A 23,506-nucleotide genomic window follows, 5' to 3' on the forward strand; every position below is an offset into this window, starting at 1 on the left:
ATGAGCATGTGGATGCAGGCAGAACTTCATCTATGGCTAGAATTTTAATAACTCTAATGAAAGTAACAGGAAACTGAACTTTGCAGGAGTACACACTATTCAGAAAACCTCAATAGGAATTGATGCCACTGCATATACTAACAAATTAGCAAAGAAACCCACATTTACAACCTCAGGTGAATGCTGCACACTGAATACACTGCCCAAATCTGACAAGCCACATAGCTCAGCAATAACCCATACATCACCTTTTCCCTCTTCCATCATATGCAGACCCAGATCATATGCAAAATTTGAAAAAAAAATCAGAGTTGAACACACTGACTCTTCCTTCTTACCTCTATTCCTTCCTTGTTTAAGGCATATTCATCAAAATTCAAAATAGCAGTCTTGATAGTCCGTGGAGGAGGCAACACTGTCAAGCCAATATTAATAGCGTTGCTTCGTTTTGAGTCCAATACAATGATCTCCTGCCGTTTCCCATCTGCAGCAGTTTTCTTGAGAAACAAGAACAAGAAAATTACTTCTCCAGTCTGTTTTATAAAGTTATTCCTTTCATTAAGGACTTTCCCCATGCAAGAGTGCTGACACTGAATATAAATCTAGTTCATTTACAGTTATCAAAGAAACCGGAATTCTTCACCACAGACCCCAAACATCCTTGCTGGTGTCAGTGTGGGTTGCCAGGATTTAAGCAGAGAGATGAAATTAGTCTCTGGTCATGTACAAAGGTAAAATGTATTACTGCGAATCCTGGGAATATCAAAGCTGGTGTGAAGAGTCCGTCTGAGAAAAGCCTGGTGCTTTCACCATGGGGCAAGAGGAAGCTACTGCTGGAGCTAGCTGCAGCAGCGTGCTGAGCACAGCCTGGCAGGGGAAGCAGCGGGAGAGCGGAATGGCACCAGAGCTCAGTTCCTGGCTCCATTCCTCACACTGGCCAGCTCACCTCCTGCCCTAATCATCTAGTTGGAAAATGGACAGGGCAATTTTTAACGACCTATGAGGGCTCTCCCCTGCTGGCCACCCATGAGGGGCTCTAGAGACCCTCCTGGCGAGGCCAGCACAGCCTCTCCAAGAAGAGGGCCATCTCTTCTTGGGCTTTTAGCCAAGCCTACCACAGGCGCAAAACAACTTTAACTTGCCTTTTTAAAAAATCTTCCCTTCCCTTCCCTTCCCTTCCCTTCCCTTCCCTTCCCTTCCCTTCCCTTCCCTTCCCTTCCCTTCCCTTCCCTTCCCTTCCCTTCCCTTCCCTTCCCTTCCCTTTCCCTTTCCCTTTCCCTTTCCCTTCCCTTCCCTTCCCTTCCCCCCCCCCTTTTTTTTTTGTGTGCATTCTTTGAGACTAGGCAAAATCTATAGCTCTTACCTCCAGTAAAAACAATAGAACAACAGTGCAAATAATAACAGAACATTCTGTCTACATTCTTAGGTACCAATTAGGCAAGGCAACTGACAATGCATTTATATGGCATAAAGACAGATCTGAATGCAGTTTTTACTTTTACTTTAGAACATGCCTTTTATTCTCTCCTTGCACTGTGCTAGGATGTGTCGCTTTGAGAACTAAACATGTCATAACCCATGTAGCTGACAGAGGACTCTGCTCTGCATGTATTGGAGGGCAGGAGAAGGAGGGAGAATATGAGAATGTACAAAGGCATCCAGCTGCAAATGTAACTTTTACAAAGAAGATTTTCTTTCTTTTCTTTCTTCAAGCACAGAAATGGGCTAAGGGGTGCTGTCAAACATAGGGAGAAAGCCAACATACTTACACAGGCAAGTGTGTACCCAGTTTGCTATCTGCAAACCCATGTTTCAGTGCAGCACAGGCAGAAGGGACGTGACTGTGGCCTCCCCGCAGAGCCTGTTGCCAGGATGGGAGTTGATGGCTGTGATGGCAGTAGCAGCCTCAGCATAGATGCACCTCACGGGAGTGGAAAAGGACTGAAGCACCCTGGCTGCCACTCTGCCATGCGGCAGCCCATATGGCCATGCAGCATGCAGGACTATCCATGCTAGGGCAGCAGCTGCATCTCTTGCATCTCTCGTGGGTTTGGGATAGGATCACGGAGCAGACTCTCACTGAGCACGACTGCTTCTCAGAGCATGAAGCTTTGCTCCACCACTTCCCTTGGGTCCTGCCACAGCCACTGCTGAGCTAGACACAACCCTACTGCCAGCTCCACACAGTGCTTCCACATTGGAAGACCTGTCTTGGTTAATAAATACAATGATTTTTACCACAGTCCTTCTAGCTGTGAGTCAGTCCAGAATATGATGGCAGGTATATTGTTAAAATGATGCCTTCCCCTGGCATCTTTCTGCCTGCCCAGGAATTGGCACTCTGACCAGTGCTAACAGGGCTGCCCTGTGTGGCATTGTAACACTTCCATCACACTGACAAGATTAACACCATATATACAACTTCTGTATATAGATGAGACTGAAATCAAATGTAGGAGCTTGGCACTTCTATACATGTACAATCTTGGAAAGTAACAAGAAGTTCTTAAATAATTTAAAAAGAAAAAAACCCTCTGTCTTGTAGTAAATACATTTTAGGATTTTAGGATAAATTTTAGGAAGCCAAAAATGACATTCATTCTCATTTTTTATCTCTGCTTTGTCAGAATAGCTTTCTTTTGGCACCTACAAAAGCAGCCCTGAACCCTTCTTGAGCTTTCTCTTCTTTGAGTAACAGATTCTTCTTTTTATCTGGGAGCTAACTGAAGGATCTGAGATACAAACTTTCCTTTAAAGCAGTCATTTTTACTTCTAGGCCATTAATCATTTTTTCAAGACCCCAGTTGGTGGCCAAGACCACATGAAAACAAGCGGAATTCAGCGGAGACCACTTCCTCCTGTGTCTCTATCACATTAAGCCTTTTTTAAGCCACTACTTTTTACCTTGTGCTGTACAGCACAGAATTACATAGCTCCAAAGAATTTATGCAGAAAAGGCTCAGGAAAAGGAGTTAAATTTAGGCTTCCCACATGTGGTATGGCTAAGTAAGTCTCAGCTTCATTGCTCTGTATTTAGGTTCGAAGTTTGACAAAAGAGACATACGCATTTGAGGGACATGCGATGAAAAACGCTAGACTGACTGCAGCCTTAACAGTTCTCTCTTCTCCTTTGCAAGGAGTTACGAAATACAGATGAGTTTTAGATAGGATGTAAGCATATATATATTTTCTGGAGTTATATCTGCATATTGGGTAAAAACATTTGGGATAGCTAGCTCTTTTCAAAAAAGGGGTCAGAAGCGATTTTAACTCCATTCCAGAGAAGAAGGCTGAGATACAAAGAAATCCTTTCCAAATGAACAAAAGGATGACGAAAAGAGAAAGATTTTACTACTTTGAACTTTATTACCCTACCATTAGGAAAATAATTCATTTTTTCCTGCAGTGAAATTGCACATGTGTAAGTGCATAGCTATTAAAAGAAAGTACAACTATTAACTTGTATTATAATCCTAGGTGACCTCAAGCTGTGTTTTATTAGCTCATTACCAAAAAATGACTTCAGGTGTTTGAAGGAAGAGTGCACTTGATTCCATATATTGATGTGTCAATATGTAGCATGCGACCTTATGTGCTGAGTATTTTATGACTAAATATAAACATAAAATTAAAATAAATACAAAATATATTGGGTGTTCTAACTTGTGGGAAACAATCATTCCTACAATGTATTAACAATTGCAGTGTATTTAGAGCTGTATGGGACCTCACTGGGCATATTCTACTGCTTTAATGAAGGCTGTGTAGTCCAAATAGGTTATTTGAAAACAGAACTGCAAAGATTAAACAGCTCTGCAGAAGGTGATCTCTGGTGTTACGAGCAGGTAGTCTAAGACGCAGTTCTTAATTCTGGGAGCAATACTATTTTAAGCTGCTTTTCCAAAGATCCTGTAAACAAAGACGTTCTTTAACTTTTTACTCCTAATACTTTTTCACACCTGCGAGCACATAATGGATTCCCATATCCTCCACAGGCTAAGGATGAATGAGCAAAATATTACTTTTAAATGACACACAGAACCTAAGAGAGGGCAGATAAGGTATTTGATAGCAAAAAGTGTGCGTATTTTGATTTTTCTTCACAGAAACGTAAACACTTGAAAGTACTTTGCCAAAATACCTGCACTGCTTAGCAGAGAGAGAAGGAAAGAAATTCTGGACTGGGGGATACCTGATCACTTCTTCGCTTTGCGAATGAGTTGTCGCAACCTTCTAAATCCAGGAAGTAGACTTTCTGCAACAGAGAGTGCTGAGCTAACTATAATCAGGGAACGAGTTGTCTGGAGTGGTGCATAGTTTCCTACAATCAAGACCTCCTTCCCCAGACTCCTGTATTACATCCCACAATTTAAAATCCACTGCATTTTATTGCAGTCTATTGTGTTTAATGAAAAACTTCTCATGAGCCAGGAAGTAGCTGTTTATAGCTGTGTGTTGTGGAAATCACAGTGAGGGATTAGAAACTGGAGGAAAATTGGTTACAGCTGCATGAAAGAGCAAATACAAAGACAGAGCCAAAAGGGCAAAAAAAAAAAAAAAAAAAAAGCACACACTGACTTCTCTTTTCCTCTCATCCTCCTGGACTATTCCTTTCCATGCACCTGCTTGCATCTACTGCTACAAAATCTGGAGAACTGACTTTGGATTTGTTGCTTGGTGCTCTTTATTCAGCTGAACCAACTGAGCTGTGAGTCAGAGTTTACGATTTTATAGAATAAACCTGTTTTGGATTGCAGCCATTGGACATGAGAAACTAGACACAACGGGGAATGTTCTCCCTGGAATGAAACCAAGCAGTCTGGAAAAAGCAAGAGCTGTCCTTATTTGAATGCAATCTTCATACCAAACCTCAAGTCTTTTTACAGATTCAGTGGTCTGCTTAATAATTCCCATTCTTACTTGATGCAAAGACCATTTCCTGCCCTGGAAGATTTGCTGGTATTCACCAAAAACATGCAGGAGTCTCACAAGCCTCAGTAAACTTCCATCACAATAATTCTCAAGTCATCACTGTCTTCTGTACAGAGACAATGATATTTCTATGTCTGTGTTTTGGAAAGGGTGGAAAGAAAGCCAAAAGTATAATGCCTCATGCAGAGAGCAGTATTAGTCTCCAAGAGGAAAGCAGTCACCTAAATCATTCTTCGGACTTGCACTAATTTCAAAGAAACCTGCTCACTCGTCTTTCAGACAGAAGCCAAAACCTGTGCCAAAGCATCAGGCAGCCCTTGCAGGTTTGCAAAGCAAATGTGAGAGGGAAAAAAGGGCCAAAGGTAGTTTGGGAAGGAGCATGGTAAAAGACTGGAAAAATAAATAAGACAAAATTCAAACAATCTATCATTTTATCAAAATTTTTGGTAAGAATAAAAGATTAGGCCAGACTGATCCATTATAATTGTGGCATTTATGAAGCTTGGAAATGGCAAATATGTCATAAGTCCACATTCATTTCAAGGAATTAAGTGTTTTATGGATCTAAGAAAACTTTCTCATTCTTTCCATTTATGAACCATCTGTAGCAAATCTGTATTTACGGGGAGAGAGAGGAGGAGGAGTAACATGCTATAGTGTCACCAACATTCCTTCTTCAGCACAGAGGGAATTATAGGAAAAGAAATTAATTTCAACATCTGCCAAATGTGCTATCAGCTGAATGTGTTTTTAAAGCTGCTATGCCATACATTTCGGATCTATATACAACACATGTCTGAAAGCTGTTTCTGCATCTCAAAAAATTCAGCTAAGAACAGAGGCCAGCAGGATATATGGGGCTCATATAGTTATAGATCTATTGTTTGCTTAATGGGTGGTTAAATTGTTCCAATTGTGATGATTCTGCTTGGTTGAAAAGATCAAGAATGACCATCAGAAAGTTTTGAGTTAATAGTCTAAACAAGTGAAATTAAGAGATACCATCATGAGACATTTTTCCTTCCCAGATCGTGAGCAATCAATAATATGGCTTGACGGCAGAGCTCAAAGGGTGGTGATCAGTGGTGCCGAGTCTAGTTGGAGGCCTGTAGCTAGTGGTGTCCCCCAGGGGTCAGTCCTTGGTCCAGTCTTGTTCAGTCTATTCATCAATGACCTGGATGAAGGCATGGTTGACGACAAGTTGACCATGAGGCAGCAGTGTGCCCTCGTGGCCAAGAAGGCCAATGGGATCCTGGGATGCGTTAAGAAGAGCGTCCCCAGCAGGTCGAGGGAGGAGATCCTGCCCCTCTACTCAGCCCTGGTGAGGCCGCATCTGGAGTATTGTGTCCAGTTCTGGGCTCCACAGTATGAGAGGGATGTGGAGCTGCTGGAGAGAGTCCAGCGCAGGGCTACAAGGATGATTAGGGGCCTGGAACATCTGCCCCATGAGGAGAGGCTGAGGGAGCTGGGCCTGTTCAGCCTGGAGAAGAGAAGGCTGAGAGGGGATCTGATCAGTGTCTATAAGTACCTCAAGGGAGGCAGTGAGGAGGATGATGCTGGCCTCTTTTCACTGGTGGCCACTGACAGAACTAGAGGTAATGGCCACAAACTGAAGCATCAAAAGTTCCGCAACAACTTAAGGAAAAACTTTTTAACAGTGAGGGTGACAGAGCATTGGAACAGGTTGCCAAGAGAGGCTGTGGAGTCTCCTTCTCTGGAGATCTTCAAAACCCGCTTGGATGCAGTCCTGTGCCACGTGCTCTAGGTGATCCTGCATGTACAGGGGGGTTCGACTAGATGACCTCTAGAGGTCCCTTCCAACCTTAAGCATTCTATGAGCATTCTATGCCAGCAGAAGAAAAGCAGAATACTCAAGCCACTGACTGTTTTTATGTCACCATAAAGCATACAAACCTACATATAAAACAAACTAGAGGTTTATTTTAAAGAAAAGTGATGTGACAGGGCATCTTGTACTGGCACTTTAATTGGAAATTAAATTTCATTCATATCAGTTGTTCTGCTTACATTAGAAGAAAGATGGCTTATGCAGCAGTGAAAAACAAATGTTCTAGCTGATAATTTTTAAACTTAACTTCAGAATCCTACTGACACTAAGAGAACTGACTTTGTTGCTGAGACTAATGTGAAATAGTCATGTCCCCAGCCTTTGGGGATTTTTGGCATAACATTGCACCTAAAGAGTAAGGAATTCCCAGCAACAGAGATACTTTCTGTGTCAGCTTCTGTCCTAAATTTTGGATAGTTCAATTGTCCAAACTAAGGATTTAAAATATGTCTGTTCACCAGCTAATAAAAAACCACCTCCTTTTGAGTGTTTAAATGTAAACTCAATCCAGCTGATAAACTGATCCTTTAGATTCAAGTACATATGTAGCCTTTTTTTATTATTTTTTCAGTAGAACCAGTCCGATATTCTAACCTTTTACATAATTCCTAGAGTGACTAGGAAAATATTACCAAGTGAAGAACTGTCAAATATACAGATATGAATCATCATGCTGTGACCTTCACATAGCAGAAAATATTTCAGATTTCAACACCCAGTTTGGCACTTAAGTTTTAGCATGCTAATGTAAAACATTGGTATTCCCTAGTCAAATGACATCCAAACTGGTAGACATGAGGCAAGAGGGCAGCATGGTGTGTACTTATGGCAGGTACATGATCCTGGGCTCATATCCTGATATCTTCTGTCGTAAACCAAGCTAGGAAGACATCCAGTAATTTCCACTGTTATCATATAAACAATATAAATCATATAAACCTAAATCAAAATTAATACCAATATAATAGCAAAATAACAGGAAGCTGAACATGAGCTGTACCTTTGTGACAGGCAGTTCCTTGGACTTAGACTCAAAGAGATGCTCCAGTCTGGAAGTGTCCACCTTAATGGGTTCCAGTTTCGACCACAGGAATTCTCTGCAGCGTTTGTTGTTTTTACACTGCCACTCAAATGGCCGTACCTCATTCCAAAACAGACGGATGGTTTTCTTCTTCTTTAGGAATGCTGGCTGACCCCTAGAAACCTGGGGTGACCCTAAACCCTGAGGAGTGTTGAAGAGTGGAGGAGGAGCCAATAAATTAGCAGAGGGTGGAGATGGAGGTGGACATCCAAACAGTGGGGGAGGTGGCGGAGGTGGGAAACCCAGAAAAGAAGGTGGAGGAGGAGGAGGGGGAACAAGAGAGTCCCCAGGACCCATATCCATGTCCAACACGTCTATGTCGTCCTCCTCCCCCAAGTCTGTAAAATCCATGTCTTTGATTTTCAGTTCTCTAGGATTAGCCATCAGCTGATCCCAGATGTAGTCAGATTCCTTCTTTGGCTGTGCTGGTGTTTTCTCAGAGACCTGTTCACCAATTTCATCTTCAGACAAGGCTGTCCCATTGGCCAGCTCACCACTATTGAATTTTTCCGCAAAGGCTTTCACACTGCCTTGGTTGTCCAGGTTTCTAATCTCCATCTTTTTGACACTTTCATCTTTGGCCTGCTTAGTGGCCTGAAGGATAGAGATCCTACTGGCTAGACTAGTGAGTGACTCTTCACTTTCCTCCATCTCCTTCTTTTCCTCCTTCGCCTCCAGCTCCTTTTCCTCTTCATCCTTGGGCTTTTTGTTATGCGCATACAGCATGTCCAGCATAAACCACTTGTTGTTGAGAATGTTGCTGCACTGCTCATTCACACCAGCATCTTGAACGGGCTGTGACCACGGACCTGTAATCATACACACACAGATGGGAACAGTCAAGAGCCGAGAGCCAGAACATCAAGAATATTTCCCACCTCATGGGAAAAATTTCTGGAAAAACATGCACTAATAGTGTGATGCTGGGCAAGACGCAGTTCTGAGTTCTAAAATAAGTGGCTATGATGATACCCAGCTCAATCTTGATGGGTTGGGAGTAATTATTAATGTATATAGGGGGCAATTACAAACTGCCACAATTTCCAGGCTGAGGTTTCTTCTGAACCCTGTCAGATTTCATTTTGTACTTGCAGTCTCAGCTTGTTTTATAGGGTGCTTAAGTGCTCGGAACCTTTAATGATATAAAATATGGATTACGTATCATAAGAATGGCCACAAAATGGGCTACAGTGGTACTCTGAATACGGCAGAAACTGGAACTGTCCCAGGAAAGCTTCCTTAGGAAAAAGATTTTCCCTGCCTGATTTCAAGATCCGTATGGAACTGCTTCCTCGTTTTTTCACCCATCCTGCTGGCTGCTCTTTAAACCTTCAGATAAGTACTAGGACCATCTTCACAACACTGACTGCTTGAATCACAGAGACTGTATAACCACGGCAAAACTTCCAGGACAACTCTCAGTAATTACAAGCATAAATTACAAGCTTTTTAAAGTTACTTGTAGGAATACAAGCACCTAACTAAAAGAAACTTAGTGATTTTTGAAAATGTTGCTCATCAACCACTGTAATCTTCCCTGCAATATATGATGAAACTGAAAAGTAATGGCCTTCTGCCCACATCATTTTCATTTAACACGTAATGAAGGTGTAATGAAGCTTCATTTTTCTGACTACTATTCTTTCCAATGAACTATAAAGAATACTGCTTTGTGAGATAGCACCATAAATAACAAGTTACTGTATCTTAAATGTAAAAATAAATGATACAACATTTTAGACCACATTCCCCTGAAAATAATATTGAAATAATGCAAAAAGCATGCCCTCCCGCTTCCAAATGTTGCTTCTTTTTCCAGTGGGCATCAAATAAAGCAATAAGACATAAAGTCTTTTTCCACAGGATTGTTTTCTCATTAGGATTTGCATGTAGTTGTCTTTGATGTAGTTTCAGTAGACAACACCATCTCCTTCCCCACACTATGGCTTTCCCTAGCTGAATGCCCTCGGAAGATTGCCCCCTCCTTGCAGCTGTTCCTTTAGGGATGTCCAAGATTGCTGTCAGGATCTATATATCCCATATAACTTGCCTTCTGTTTTCACCAGCTAGAATCCTCCAGAATTTAATCCCGTTCCAAAATTTCTCACCAAAATTCCCCTAGACACCATCTCTGATTTGGGCTCGCAAGTCTGCCTCAATCTTTCCATCTGTTTTCTAACCAACCCAAGATGACTGCCGTGAAGCCTGTTACTGCCTAAGTACCCTCTTTCCGCACTCTCCACAGATAAATCTGTGAAATGCCATCAAAGAAGAAGGCAGGAAGGAGAACTCAACAGAATGGCTAACAAAAGAGGGACACGAAACAAAGTTTTTACTCCTCTGTCCTTAATGGAGTTGGACAGAAACACTGTGCTCAGAAATGACAAACTGCCTGCTGGGAATCTGAGAGGTACTAGAAAAAGCACTCTCATTTGATTTCTGCATCTTCTCATCCACTAGATTGCAATCTATTACCTACATGAGACCTTCTTACACAGCATAACCTCCAGTCTACCAGTAATGTATGTCAATTTTAAGAAGCTGAATTTTACATGGGCAGAATGTATTTCTTGACTATTAACAAAAAGTATGTAAGCAATTATTCGAATGAAAGAATAGGGTGGATGGGACAAGATAATTGGAAAATTTTTGTACCCTCACTTTGGGTACCCTTGACTACACCACTGTGTAATGATATCCTTCACCTGTGATATCCACAATGCCTTTCCTGCCTACACATCTACCTACTTTTACTCAGCACAATGGTATTCTAAGTGCTCTATTCTAGCTCAGCTTTGGCATTGATTGAAAAGCAAATAGTTCTTAACCATCAACCAAATTAACATAATGATTCCTAGAAAATTGCAATAGGCTTTAAATATGAATGCACACAGCAATCTAATAATTTATTGCTAATAGATGCTGTGATTCAGAGTCACCCCTCTTTCTGAGAAGAGCAAGATTGTATGTCACATTGAGCAAAGTCTTTATTTTCTTATCTAGAAAGAAGCTATCTTTGTTTTTTATCTCTATTCAGCAAACTTAAAGCAATGCACTCCACTGTTCAGCCTTAGGCAGACTGGAAATCAATTGCTCTAATCTAACCTGTAAAGAAAGTGGAAAAGAACAATTAATCAACCAAGGTCTAAAATCTGCATTTCAGTCCCTTTAGGCTGTGTGAAAACTTCTGGTTGTCATTCTGTCTCCTTGGCAGCAAACTAGCCTATAAGGTATTTATCAGGATGGGCTACACTTCACAGGTTCTAATTCTAGTTCAGAACCACTGATCATTAACAGGACTGTTCTTTTCCAGACTGTGTATAAGTTCCTTGTGCCTTCTCCACAAAAGCTGAAGATGTTCACAGCCCAGATCCACATTCAGCAGCTCCTTTGTATCCCTCTGTTTTCTGAAGCCTGATCAAGATAGGAAAAATCTAGGCAAAGAAAAGACATCCCATCCTTCTTTTCTCCTCCTGTTGCATTAATAGTAAGTTAGGAGTAAAGGCATGGAAAAAGATTTTTGGAATCTCATGACAAGTTGTATCAGGGCCCTTCATCTTGTTGTTTTGACATGTAGGAAACCTAAAAAAAATTATTGGAGAGTGAGAGATGCGGTTTGTGGTAACACGATTAAGTGGTTAACATGCTAATCTTGAGTGAAGAAAACAGTCTCAAATTTAAGAAAATCTTAACCATCCTTCTGAACACAAAGCCCTACCAAAGCCTGTGGTTTTTCAAGCAGTGATGACACAAGGATTTGTCCATGGCAAAGGAATTATTAGTGACAGGTGTAAAGGGTCTATTTGCAAGTAAACACAGCAACACAGCTGATAATTTAACTTTTTTTTTTTTTTTCAAAGGAAAGTCTTCATTATTGAAAAAATTTCACTTTACCAGTTTCATTGTCACTGGTTAACTTGTCCTCTCTCTCTTCCCTCTCTAAAGTGCTGCTTGCTGAGGATATGCTGGATGCAGAGCAGTTGTCTTTTTCATTCACTTCCTCATTCTGCCTCTCTTTTTCACTGAGTATTGCACTTTCTTCTGGCTCTCTCTCTGGTCTTTGCTCCACCTCACTCTCTGGTCCCACCTCTGTAGCCTCTACTTGCTTGAGTGTCTCCGCTCCCTGCTTGGCCTCAGCCTCCTGTTCTGGTTCTGTCTCTGTCTCTGCTTCGGCCTCGGGTTCACTGGCACTCACTGGCGGAGAGAACAATGGGAGAAAGAGATTCACTTAACGGCGTCTTGCGAGGCTCACCCGCCTAAACAAGAACCATGTGGAAAATTGTATGAGCATCTTGCAAAAAGTAAAGAGAAAGTGAGTTCATGGCATGCATAACTTTGCAAGCAAGAGGCTGGTGAGTGCTGGGTGACAACAGCATCACACGCAAGAGTGGCCTGGCAAAGCCATGACTCATGGTCTGGAGGCAGCAGCTGTTTTTATATATGCTTCCACAGCTGGAGTATTGGACTTGCACACCAATTTGAACCACCAGGAAATGGGCATTCAACCCAAGAATGACATTTAAAACTCAGTGCCCAAGCAGAGCCAGGAAGGGAAAGATCTTTTTAAAAGCAAAGAGGAGAGAGATTTTGGCTCTTAGTTGATTATTCTCTGGTTTCTGAAGGATTTTTTAGCGAGCTTCTTTTTTCACCTGCTGAGGAACAAATTTTTTCAACAAAAAATACAAATATTAGTTTTATTAACACAGTTAAATGGCACAGTCTGGAAATGGCACTGACAAAAAACATATGTTTTTGTGCATATTTACTTCAGAACAGCCACAACAAAACTGGACAAAGTTCCCAACTGATTGGCATATGGCATAAATTTAGTTTTCAAGTGGTTGGCATATGGCATACATTTAGGATTTCTTTTTGTCAGTTGGCACACAACAAACACTGTTGATGGTAAGCTTGGTTTCTTCTTCCCTGATCCATCACTGATAGTGAAATTCAGTCATTCACCTTTACAGTTTTTAGCCAAACCAGCTTATTTTCACATGCAAATATTCTCTGCATGCTGCAAGGAAACTGGAGAGCATCCACACATATTCACATCAAGCAGTTCACATCAATGCTCTGAAAATTGAAATGGCCATGCAAGAATGATGAAAATGGACGTGCATATTACTTCTGCATATTCCTGAAATCCCTTTTGCATTAAATCTTGTGCAAGAAGGCTGAACTAGAATGACTAAGTCATATTAGTTTCTTCCCTTTGCTTACCGCTTTCCATTACAACATTGCAAAATATGCTTTCAGACTTGTCACAGTCATTGGATCCCATGATATATGATGCGTCTTTCTTCAAGAACTAAATGAATCTTTGAAGGAAAAGGCAACCTAAGCATTTCAGTCCTCTGGGAGCAGGAAAATAGATTTATTCCAAGAAAGTATAAACCTAAACTATGAAGGTCACAGTATTTTCCTAAAACTTTTTCATGTTGAGTGCCTATTCCTGAGACACACACAAAGTAATGATTTCTAACACTGCCTGGGCTAATCTTTACAATAACACACTTAAGGTTTAAAGAAGCTCTCAGTAATGCACCCTCAACATGATACTATTTCCTGATTCATTTTATGTCATTTAAGTGCTTATAATTAAGGATTTTTTTGCCATTGATTTAATCAGGACTATGTTCTGCACTTCATGGTGCATATATAAATATATGCATATATAAAAATATATACATATATATACATATTTATATATGCACATATAAATATATACTAATATGCTTGTATATACTTTTATCTCTATAAAATGTACTTGTAATATATATAATATATAGTTAATGCCCATGCAAGCCTCTTTAAGAGGTTTTAAAACACTTCCAGTTTAGGAGCTTACCTTTCTACCTCTTCTACATAGAAAGTATTTAAAAGTCTATGATTAGATAAGACAGCAGTTCTGTGGCTCTTATTTCCCTAAATAGATCTCTCTCTTGACTTTACCCTATTTAGGTAACGCTTATGAGAGAAACAAAATTATGGAAAGCTGACAATAAGGTGGAAGACACTCTGAATCACTGTGCTGTGTTTTTTTGACCACAATTGTCATTGAGCAGGGATAGTATGACAGCACGATAAAGTCAAGCCAAGAATGGAATATAACTGCCACAAGTTTAGGTATCCTTCAGGAGATACTGAAACTAATATGGAAGTAACACAGCATCTGAGAGACTCTGAGCACAGCACTGCAGTGGTCTGCAATTACTGTATGCTTATAAACAAATGTTATTGGTTTATCTTGAAAAATCATTATTTATTGCGTTTTTTTTTTTTCTCCTAAAAGCAAATGTTGCTATCCAATAATGAAAAATAGCAACAGCTCACATAGAGAAGGGAGCTAACTAAAACTTGGCCAGGATCGCTAATGCTTATGACACTGTGGTCGTCATGAAGCTATACTAAAGATTCAAAAATGAATTTGGGGGAGACATAAAAAATGCTTGAGAATATATGGATGTATATCTGGAAAGCACCATCGAAAGAATTTTGAATCTGTGCACCTGAAATAGTCCACCAGAAAGATGAGAAGAATCAAAGCATAACAAAGAGCCATATATATTTATATCGAAGCATAAACACCTCTAAAATCAACCATGGATATGCTGACATTCACTTTGAGTCTCTCTCAGTTTTGTAATCATGCCAAATAATCCAACTATATCCGAAATAACTGCAGTGAGCCAACCCCAGTAGCTCTTCCCTCAAAAAGTAGTTCAAAAATCACCTTTGTCAACAAAGATTATTGAGAGAAGAAACCCAGCAATATGTGTAATTGCCACATGCGGTAATATCCCAGCATGCTGTAATAAACTGGGTTGATATTGAAAAAGTTTCTAAAGATGTTTAAAAATAAAATTCACATTGGATGGTTGTTGATGACCTATTTTGAAAAGTTATCAGTATTTCAGTCCAGTATTTACAGGATTGACTTTCAAACTAGACAAAACCTGTCAAGCGGCAAACTTGCAGGTAAGAACAGAATTAGTTAAAGAACCCAATTTCTGTTCCCCTTGTTCAGTCTTCCTGATGGATGAAGAGTGGGAAAACTTAGGGTAGCAAGTTTGGCCATATCAAAAACCAATGGCAAAAAATGCTCCTTGATATGTTCTGAGAATTAATGCTGATGATATTATGAGCAACATATACTTCTAATTGACCACAACAACAACAAACCCTTCTCTTTGAGAGAAGTGTGAAAAATACTGTACTAAAGCAAAAAGAAGCTACCTCTATTACTGAATCTCTCAAGCTCAGCTCAGGTTTTAATGAGAACTATATGAATGTGAAAACTATGTTATGTTTTTTGTTAATTAAAACAAGTGAGAGATAATTTAACTTTGGTTAAAAGAAGTTTTATTTGCAATTGGATTCATCAGGAGGAGGAAAACTAAATGTGGCTTTAAAGACTAATTTTTGAATCACATGCCTATTTCTTTTTCTGCCAGAGCTTAATCTCTAAAGATGTATTATATATTATCAGAAAAAAAAAAGTGAAGAGTTCTTGGGAGAATAAAATCTCCCAAAGAAGGTCTGTAACATCACCAAAGAGGCGGTAACCTCTGAATGAATGTGTACAGATCTTTTTTGTTGTTGTTGTTATTGTTTAGAAGGTATAAAAGGGCAACTAGTCTTATCTGTTTCCATTTTTTTCCCAGAAACCAGACTACTTAACCTTAAACCTGCTATTGAGGTACAAGACCCTACATTCATGGTGGTACTTCTGCAGAGTATTTTCCTCCTAATTTTCCTCCTAATGAGGAATATTCACCATGCACCACCTCTGTATACCTATGTCTATTGGTTCCTCAACATGATGTTCCCTCTTTTTAATACTCTTTTAATATGTAGTGTAATCTGCAGTCTTTCCCTAACATGCTTCCTGGGATCCTGTCACACTGCAAAAGTAGCTGATGAGAAGCTGCAGACCAGACTCTATTTCTACCCATGGCACAGACAGAAAGACAGAAGGCCTAACTGCACTTTGCCTAACACTGTGATGCTTACATATGCCTGGAATTTGAAAGAGAAGACATCAATGTACCTATGTATAGACAAGTAGAAATAGGCTCAGTAATCAGTGGCTCAGCGTCCACGTGGTGGTTCGTAACAAGCAGAGTATCCAGTAGTTGCCACTGAGGCTGATACTGTTGAATCTCTTCATTAACAATGTGGATGATGGGACAGAATACACCACCAGCAAACTTGCAATCCATTGTAAATTGGGTATGGCAGCAGTATGCTAAATAGTAGAGTTTTAATCCAGAAATGGGAAATTTGAGGTCTGGGCCAAAGGAAACCTCACCAACTTCAGCAAGGTAAAGTGCAAGGTTCTGCACCTGGGGTGGACCTGGAGGACATAGTGGACACCGGCCTAAATGACAGCCCACTGTGTACTTGCATTGCAGAAAAGACAAATCGCATACGGGGTTCCATTAGAAGTACGACCAGCAATTTAAAGTAAGTTATTTCAATGATAATGAGACCTCATCTGAAAACAGCGTCCTTTTTTGGACCCTGCCTTCTTCATGAATGAGACTGAGTATGAAATGAAAATGAATTGTCTCTTTCTTCCTCAGGTCAGGTCTTAGGTTGTCTGCTCTAGCTCTTCCTCTACCTTTCTGCACAATCATCTCCTTTGGCTATAAAACTGTGGCTTCAGCGGTCTCATGGTTTTCCCAATTCTCTACCACTCCTCTATCTACTGAGACATTTTCAGACAGTCATACTTCAGGCAGTCTTTGAGTCTTGCTCAGCTACTGATAAATGGAGAAGGTTTCCTACTGTCTGTTATGCACACTTAGGTTAACCCGATTACTTCCTCAAGTACTACATAAAGCTGCTTCTCACAGAGAAGAGTTCATCTCCAATTACTTTGTGGTTTGACTTCAGAGATATCTTGACTTATTTTTGCTCTTCTTTATGGACATGTGTAGTTCATAAAATACTCTCCAATTAAATTACCAAAGAGGAAGGAGGTGCTCTAAAAAAAATACTAGATTCCATTTTGCAGTTATGGCAGTTATTCATTTCCTTTAAATGCCATACCATGAGTTTTACAAGAGTAAATCTTACAAGACTTGATTACTTTAGTGGAACCAATTGTTTTATATGAGAAAACACTTCAGCACAGTAAGTCCAGATTTTTGTCTTTTATAGAGATACTGAGAAACTTCACAGCATGGGACAAAGTTCCCTAGATAGAACCCATTGCTTCTTAAGTCCACTATATCCTGGGAACCCAAAGAATACTGGGGACAAAACACATCTGACTCCTAAAACTAGTTACTGTTTAGCTAGTAAAGGAATTGTTTTGCACGAATACACTTCCCACTTGGCTGCAGGTTCAGAGTAATGCAGAGGTGTATCCCATATCAGTTAATATACAGTTCTTCTGAAAGATCTGAAGGGCATTAATGAGCACCAAACTAAGCAAGTATTTTTCTTCTACAACTTTGTCGTTGCTTGGAAGATGATGACTCCTACATATAAAGAAACTCTGGGGGAGTTGTGCAATCTAGGCCTTGACCACAGCTCTATTTCTGCCTTCCTACAAATGGCTTAAGCAACTTAGTGCCTCGGTTTCTCCATTTACTAAGTGAGAATAAGAACATTTCCTGAGAAAATATTTTTTTCAAAAGAGATGTTAAAGGAGATAAGAATTCCTTATGTTCCATAAGGAACTCAGACACTAAGCTAGAGGTCATGGCACAAAACCTGCAAGCAAATGTGCCAGCTTTTGCATGAAATCCAATAAACTGGCCACCTCCAAAGAAGGGGGCAGTCTACGCCATCCACATGCTGATTATTTCTGATTTAATTTTACTCCTAAGTAGCAGTTCTTACTCATGCAGAACTCCCACTGAAGCAAGATGCTCTTGTGCAGTCTTAGCCCTCTACCTGCATTTGTTCATGGCTGGACTTGTGCCTTAATCTTCCCCATCCACATGTTCTCTCCTGCAGTTCATCTGCTGAGCTTCCAGGTGCTATCCTCTGTTTTCGTCAGTAGAAAAGTCCTGCCTACCTATGTGTTGATTGCTTCATAATATTCAGAACTGCCTGAAGTTGCCCTGTACACCTGCTCTAAACTTATTCTCCAAACAGATTATGCTACTGCATTTCATGCTGCATTTTTTGAATGCTTCCAAGAGAAATATGTTAAAATAATCATCATAAAAGAGATACTTGCTCCCTACCTAGGTCTGAAATCTTAATGGTGGAAAAATCTAGCTTTTTGCTTTAAAAGCAATATTGCACTTGAAAAACTGGACATCTTAGTATTTTTGAAAATCAATGTTACAGGAAAATACCCATGCTTTTTAACTTCAAATGATTCCAGTGAGACTCGCAGGGTGTCAGACAAGAAAACCAGAAATTTAACTGAGAAAACATATAAACCTAAATTAAATGAACTTCACCTGTTTAATACTTTGAGGATAAGTATATACATCATTCAGTAGCAGTAACTTTTTCCTTAAATTGCCTTCCTTTATAGCATGCTACCAACCATAACACTCAATAAAACCAAGCAGAGAAAATCACAAAAGCATTAATCATCAATAGCAAGTCGCAGGAAATCAAATTAAATAAAAAAAGAATGATGGTAATAATTTACCCTCAACATGCACTGAAGCTCCCCATGTTAATGCAACATCATGTGGCACAAATATAAATCTGTATGGTGTTTTTTTTTTTTTTGAAGGACTGATGCAAGTGGCAGAATGACATGCACACACACAAAGTATTGCTCTGTACACCACTAAATTATACGACAGCAAACCAACTGTGCAAACACTAATTATACTTTCCTTTTAAGTAATTGTCTGTGGTCTCTTTTAAGTCTTTTACTACATGTGCTACAATTTTAAGAGTGTTTGTTGGTGTTAAAAATAACCAAAACACTCTCTCTGCCTTCAGTTCAAGTCCTTTTCTGTTTGCTCCACTCAGATTGTGCTATGCGACGTTATTATAATCTTGGCATTCATCTGTTGCATTTCTTTCAGAGAATCCACATAAGCAAAAATCTGTTGGCAGGAATACTCTTGGTTTAGTACTCAGTAACTCCTAATATATGAGGAACATGAGGCTAAAATAAAACCCTCTCTATCCTGTATTTTCCAATTATTTTATTCTAATAGCAGCAGACAATGACAATATAAACCAGCAATGTATTCTTTACTTGAATGACTAGAAGACAGCCAAATCTATGTGGAAAAAAAGAAAGGAAATTCAGGCACACAGCATGGAGCAATATGACAAGACCCTTTACTTTGGCACCTCGGAGGTTATATTCATGCATTAAAAAGCACTGCTAATCCGAGAGAAACAGTCATAAAACTGTCATGCTGTCCCCCCCACCCTGTTCTCACTAACCTTCTGAGGGCTGAGGAGTCCCGCAGGGAGTGGAAGGGGTCTTCAGCTCTTCCTGGGACTCGATAGATCCTGGGCTGATGCACTTGGGTACCGGCAAGGATGGCGCTGAAGGTCTCAGGTTCAAGGACAGCTCACTCCTGCCTCGGCTTACACTCCGACTTTTCAGCTCCTTCTCATACTCCTCAGCTGCCAATCTCTCCAAGTATTTGTATCTGAAAGTTAAATTCCAAATGGTTTCCGTAAAGACAGAGAAGCCTGTGCTTGATGCTTTTTTATGGATGAAACACCTGCAGAGAATGAGCTGACTTCCTGACACAAGGGGTAAGGCACTAAACTGCCTGTTTGGTCAAAGTGCCAAAAAATGCACACCAAAGCAAATACTGTTTCCCTGAAAGAAGTGAAATTGCTCATGACAAAACAAATCCAAAAAATGGTAAAATTAAACAGTCCTTAGATATAGCTTTCTGTCTGCATAGTCCTTCTCCTTTTGGAAGCATTTGCCTGTCCTCCTTTTCACTCTCCTCCTCTACCTCCTCCTCCTCCCAGCCCTCCCTCCCCCAAAACTAAAATTGGAGGGGAGGAGGGAGGGAAGGCTCCAAAGCCAGAGCCCCTTAATTCTGATGCAAATAGCCAAAGTCTGAGACTTGCTGCAAAGACAGAAAAATGCTTCAGTGCAGCAGGCAAAAACAGATCTCCCTGAAAATAATACCAACAATACCAATAGTAAATGCTTGGATCGCCTATCTAAAGTCTCTGAACCTGCTTCTATTTGCTCTGAGAGCAATTCACTGGAATTCACTTTGTTCTCTCCAGAGTCTACAATGGAAAGATTTCTTTTTTTTCAATGCTAAAAAAATTCTCTGCTGGACTCAGACATCCAATAGCTTGGACCTGACGTCACATGTAGTTTATTCATCAAAGTCACTTTAAAAGAACAAAGACACATCTGTTTTGCATTTTAGGCAGGCAGAACTCACTAACTGTTTATTAAGACCAGCTACCAATCATATTCTTCATAGTGTGCTTTATACATTTCAACCAAAATAACTTTGAAATATGTGCCTCTTCCAGATGTCTGCTAATTTTATCTACCGTTATTTGCTAGAGAATAAATTCATGCATGCAGCTGTATCAGGCTCTAGACTGTTAATCTTACCCACAAGTGAACTGTTAAACAGGTTAATTGAGACTACTGCTTATGCCCCTGAAATGCTGTGGTCATCCTCCTTTACCCTGCTGTTGTAAACGCTCCATAACAGGGAACACCTCTCCTCCTCCATTCCACCTCACTGACAGCCCAAATTAGTGTACAAGCGCCCATTAAAAGTGGAAGGGGAAAGAAGGCAGCCACATATGGTAATAAACATGCTTAGTACATATGGTAACCACACACACATGCATGTCTGAAAACATCTATATCGAGCATAGAAACATGTCTTTGAAGAGCAGTTCTTGTGTTTTCAGAGGCAATTTGTTTTATTGCAAACAGCAGTAATGAAGAACAAACTAATTTCTCTCATTCCTCCAGAGGTATGCACGTACTTTGAACAAGTTCTGCAAGAAAAGGAACCCCTACAGGCTGTGGATGAAAATATAACAAGCCACATACTTCTATGGTTATAAAATAGGAACTGTTTACAGTTCTAACATGAAGCCAATTCTAAAGAATGATTTTTGCCCTTTCAATAGAGGGAAAGCCCTTTGCCTTCATTATCATAGTGTTTTGTTGCAGTTAATGAAACCAGTCCTCCTTTTAACTGTGGTCAGTTACGTATCGTAGTTTTCCCCCTCCTCAAAAATAGAGCAGATGGGATTTAAGACTCATAAAGAGCTATTCAAATTGATAGTTTTGCTAAAACAGGTACAGTCCAACTGGCTGCAATGAGGATTTTTGCAGTTTGCTAGCACACTACAACAAAGATCTGGATGGATCCTTCTATAACAGGGGGAACTACAATGTTCTACTGTCCTCAGCTCTTTTACAGTTGCTTTAGCACTTGAGCTCTGCACTGCACAATTAATAACAAGCAGAGAACTATCAATGGCCTTTTTGAAAGACCACTAAAAGAGGAAAGGTACCCAGAGCAACAACTTTTATTGATGCACATGGACAGCAATATCAAATGGGCAAGCTATTAAACAAAATATGGCAATCTAAACCAGGTAAGCAAAAATGATTCTGCACTCAGTCGTTATTCCTTCACACCTGCCGAACAACACATATTTAGCTTCTTCTCTTTTCTCCTTTTCCTGTTTCCTTTCCTCTCCTCTCCTTCCCTCTCCTCTCTCTCTCAACTCAGTGTCTCTTTTCTCAACTCTGTCTCAATAGTGAATGTCTTAATCATCAAATCCATGAGATCTCATGAAGATCAAAATCTGGAGTGAAAGGGCTGAGATAGCACCTCTCCACTGGATTTAATTCCTCCACTACAGGGCTGATAAAATGCCTCGTTTATATTGTGATATTCCTTTAAATCAGGGAAACCTGCTGACATCATCATGCCTATGCTTCACAGATAACAGACATGCAAATTTTGGGGCTATCCATTTGGTATAACTCCAAATTCCTTTTATAATGGAATAAAAATACTATTACATGTTCTCCAGGTCTCTGAGCAATGCCACAGAGTTACTAAAATATTCCTGTACCAGCAAAGTAACAGGTATGATCCCATTTGAACTGTAAACAGCACTGGAGATCACTTGGTAATGCATCTTGGCTAGGAGGTTTTTAAAGGACCACTGAAAAATGCTCAAGCAAAAGTCTGAGGCCAATCAGAAAGAACAACTTGAAATGAATGTTACCGAGTTACTTGCAAAACCATGGAAACTGCAGAGACTACTCTCCCTCATTGGGAACCCACCCAAAACCATGAGAAAAGCTGCCGTTCATATTCTGGAGATCAGGGGTGACACGATAGCACGCAGCAAAGATTTGACAGAATTTAGACAAAACAATCCTTTTAGTGGAGATTTTTGTCTGTATTTAATATTCTTTTCTTTTACTTTTCCTAACTGATATAGAGGGAAAGTCTATATTTAAAGTAGCAGAAACTTAGCCTTTTGCTTGCTATAAATAAGGTAGTATTTTAACTAGGATTTTCACACTTTTAATACAGCATTTGCTTATGGTCTTTTTATTCCTTTAAAAACAAGACAACATTCAGCTTTCTCTATGAAATTTCATTTGTGCAAAGGTGTTTTTGGGAAAGCAGAGAATTATATAGGGTCAGTGTAATGGACTACTGATGCCTGACTTCAGTTACAGGAGTTTTCTCCATTATTTACATACAGTCAAAGTAAGGATGTATCTTCCTTATGAGAAGGAATGTTAAGTTTAATATTCCAGTTCAAAGGATAAAGACACATTGCTAATGACTCAGTTGGCTCAGATTGTACAACAATGATGTCCTGCTGGTGAACATATCCAAAAAAATACTACAGTTTACTTAGCATGTTCCATTACTGCTTGAAAGTGCTGGAGAGCTCACTTCCAATTTGTCTCAAAGTTAACTTATGAGAATGTTTGCTGTGAAAAGTTTTACTCAAGCTAGGACAGTGTACGATGTTTATGTACCCAGACATATTTCATTTTAGAAAGGGCTTTATACTATTTGCAATTGTTTTGGCTGGAAGGACAAAGGAAAGCCCATCAACCTCTGATTTCCCTTAGAAATGTTAAAATCATTTTTAATTCAGCGAGAATGGGCATGCTGGTAGATCAGATTTAAGTTTGCAGAAAAGAACTGCCTTCTATACAATGATTTTGAGAAAAAAAAAAAAAACAGCAAATGTGCCAATTTCAGCAATGGCTGCTCATACACTTGGACGTTAAAATTCCATCCCTTGACAATTTTTATGAATATCTCTGGAAAACAAATTTCAGAGAATCATAAAAGTAGAACTGAAGCAATCTGAATGATTTCTCATCTACTGCTCGTTTAGCAGCACAGACATATTCCAGGTGAAAACAGGAGTTTCCTCCAGAGTTTAAATAACCACTAGTGGAAGCAGAGATGAAGCAATTGTATTGAAAGGCAAAGGTCTCTAGTTGAGTGTTCCTTGAAAAATGTGCTTTCATAAGCACTGGAAGTCCCCAGCCTAGCCCAAGGTTTATAAATTCTCTCTCTCTCTATATATATATATGTTTAATTCAGTTGACAAGTGCAATCCACTTATACAATGTTTCAATAACAAACACTGCTAACCTTACAAAATTTACTCCTTGGTGTTTAGAGAGACTGGCATACAATATTTGGCCC

At 39.8% G+C, this 23,506-nt stretch overlaps 1 protein-coding gene across 8 annotated transcripts in view; it reads right to left on the reverse strand.

Annotated features, from left to right (window-relative positions):
• FHOD3 (formin homology 2 domain containing 3) overlaps positions 1–23,506 on the reverse strand; it is a 387,720-nt gene that overhangs the window by 47,231 nt on the left and 316,983 nt on the right. For 7 of the 8 annotated variants that reach the window (XM_088537458.1, XM_088537457.1, XM_088537456.1 and 4 more), the window contains 4 exons: positions 19,245–19,456; positions 11,757–12,056; positions 7,782–8,671; positions 339–497 (listed from right to left, as the gene is read on the reverse strand). In XM_088537458.1, coding sequence (XP_088393584.1) covers positions 339–497; positions 7,782–8,671; positions 11,757–12,056; positions 19,245–19,456 — 1,561 coding nt within the window. The remainder of the gene's footprint in view (positions 1–338; positions 498–7,781; positions 8,672–11,756; positions 12,057–19,244; positions 19,457–23,506) is intronic. The other variant, XM_088537459.1, reaches the window with a different exon arrangement.

Source organism: Tinamus guttatus, unplaced genomic scaffold, assembly GCF_059628265.1.
Source record: "Tinamus guttatus ecotype Peru unplaced genomic scaffold, ASM5962826v1 Tinamus_guttatus_pri_ptg000777l, whole genome shotgun sequence".
In the NCBI taxonomy this organism is placed as follows: Eukaryota; Metazoa; Chordata; class Aves; order Tinamiformes; family Tinamidae; genus Tinamus; species Tinamus guttatus.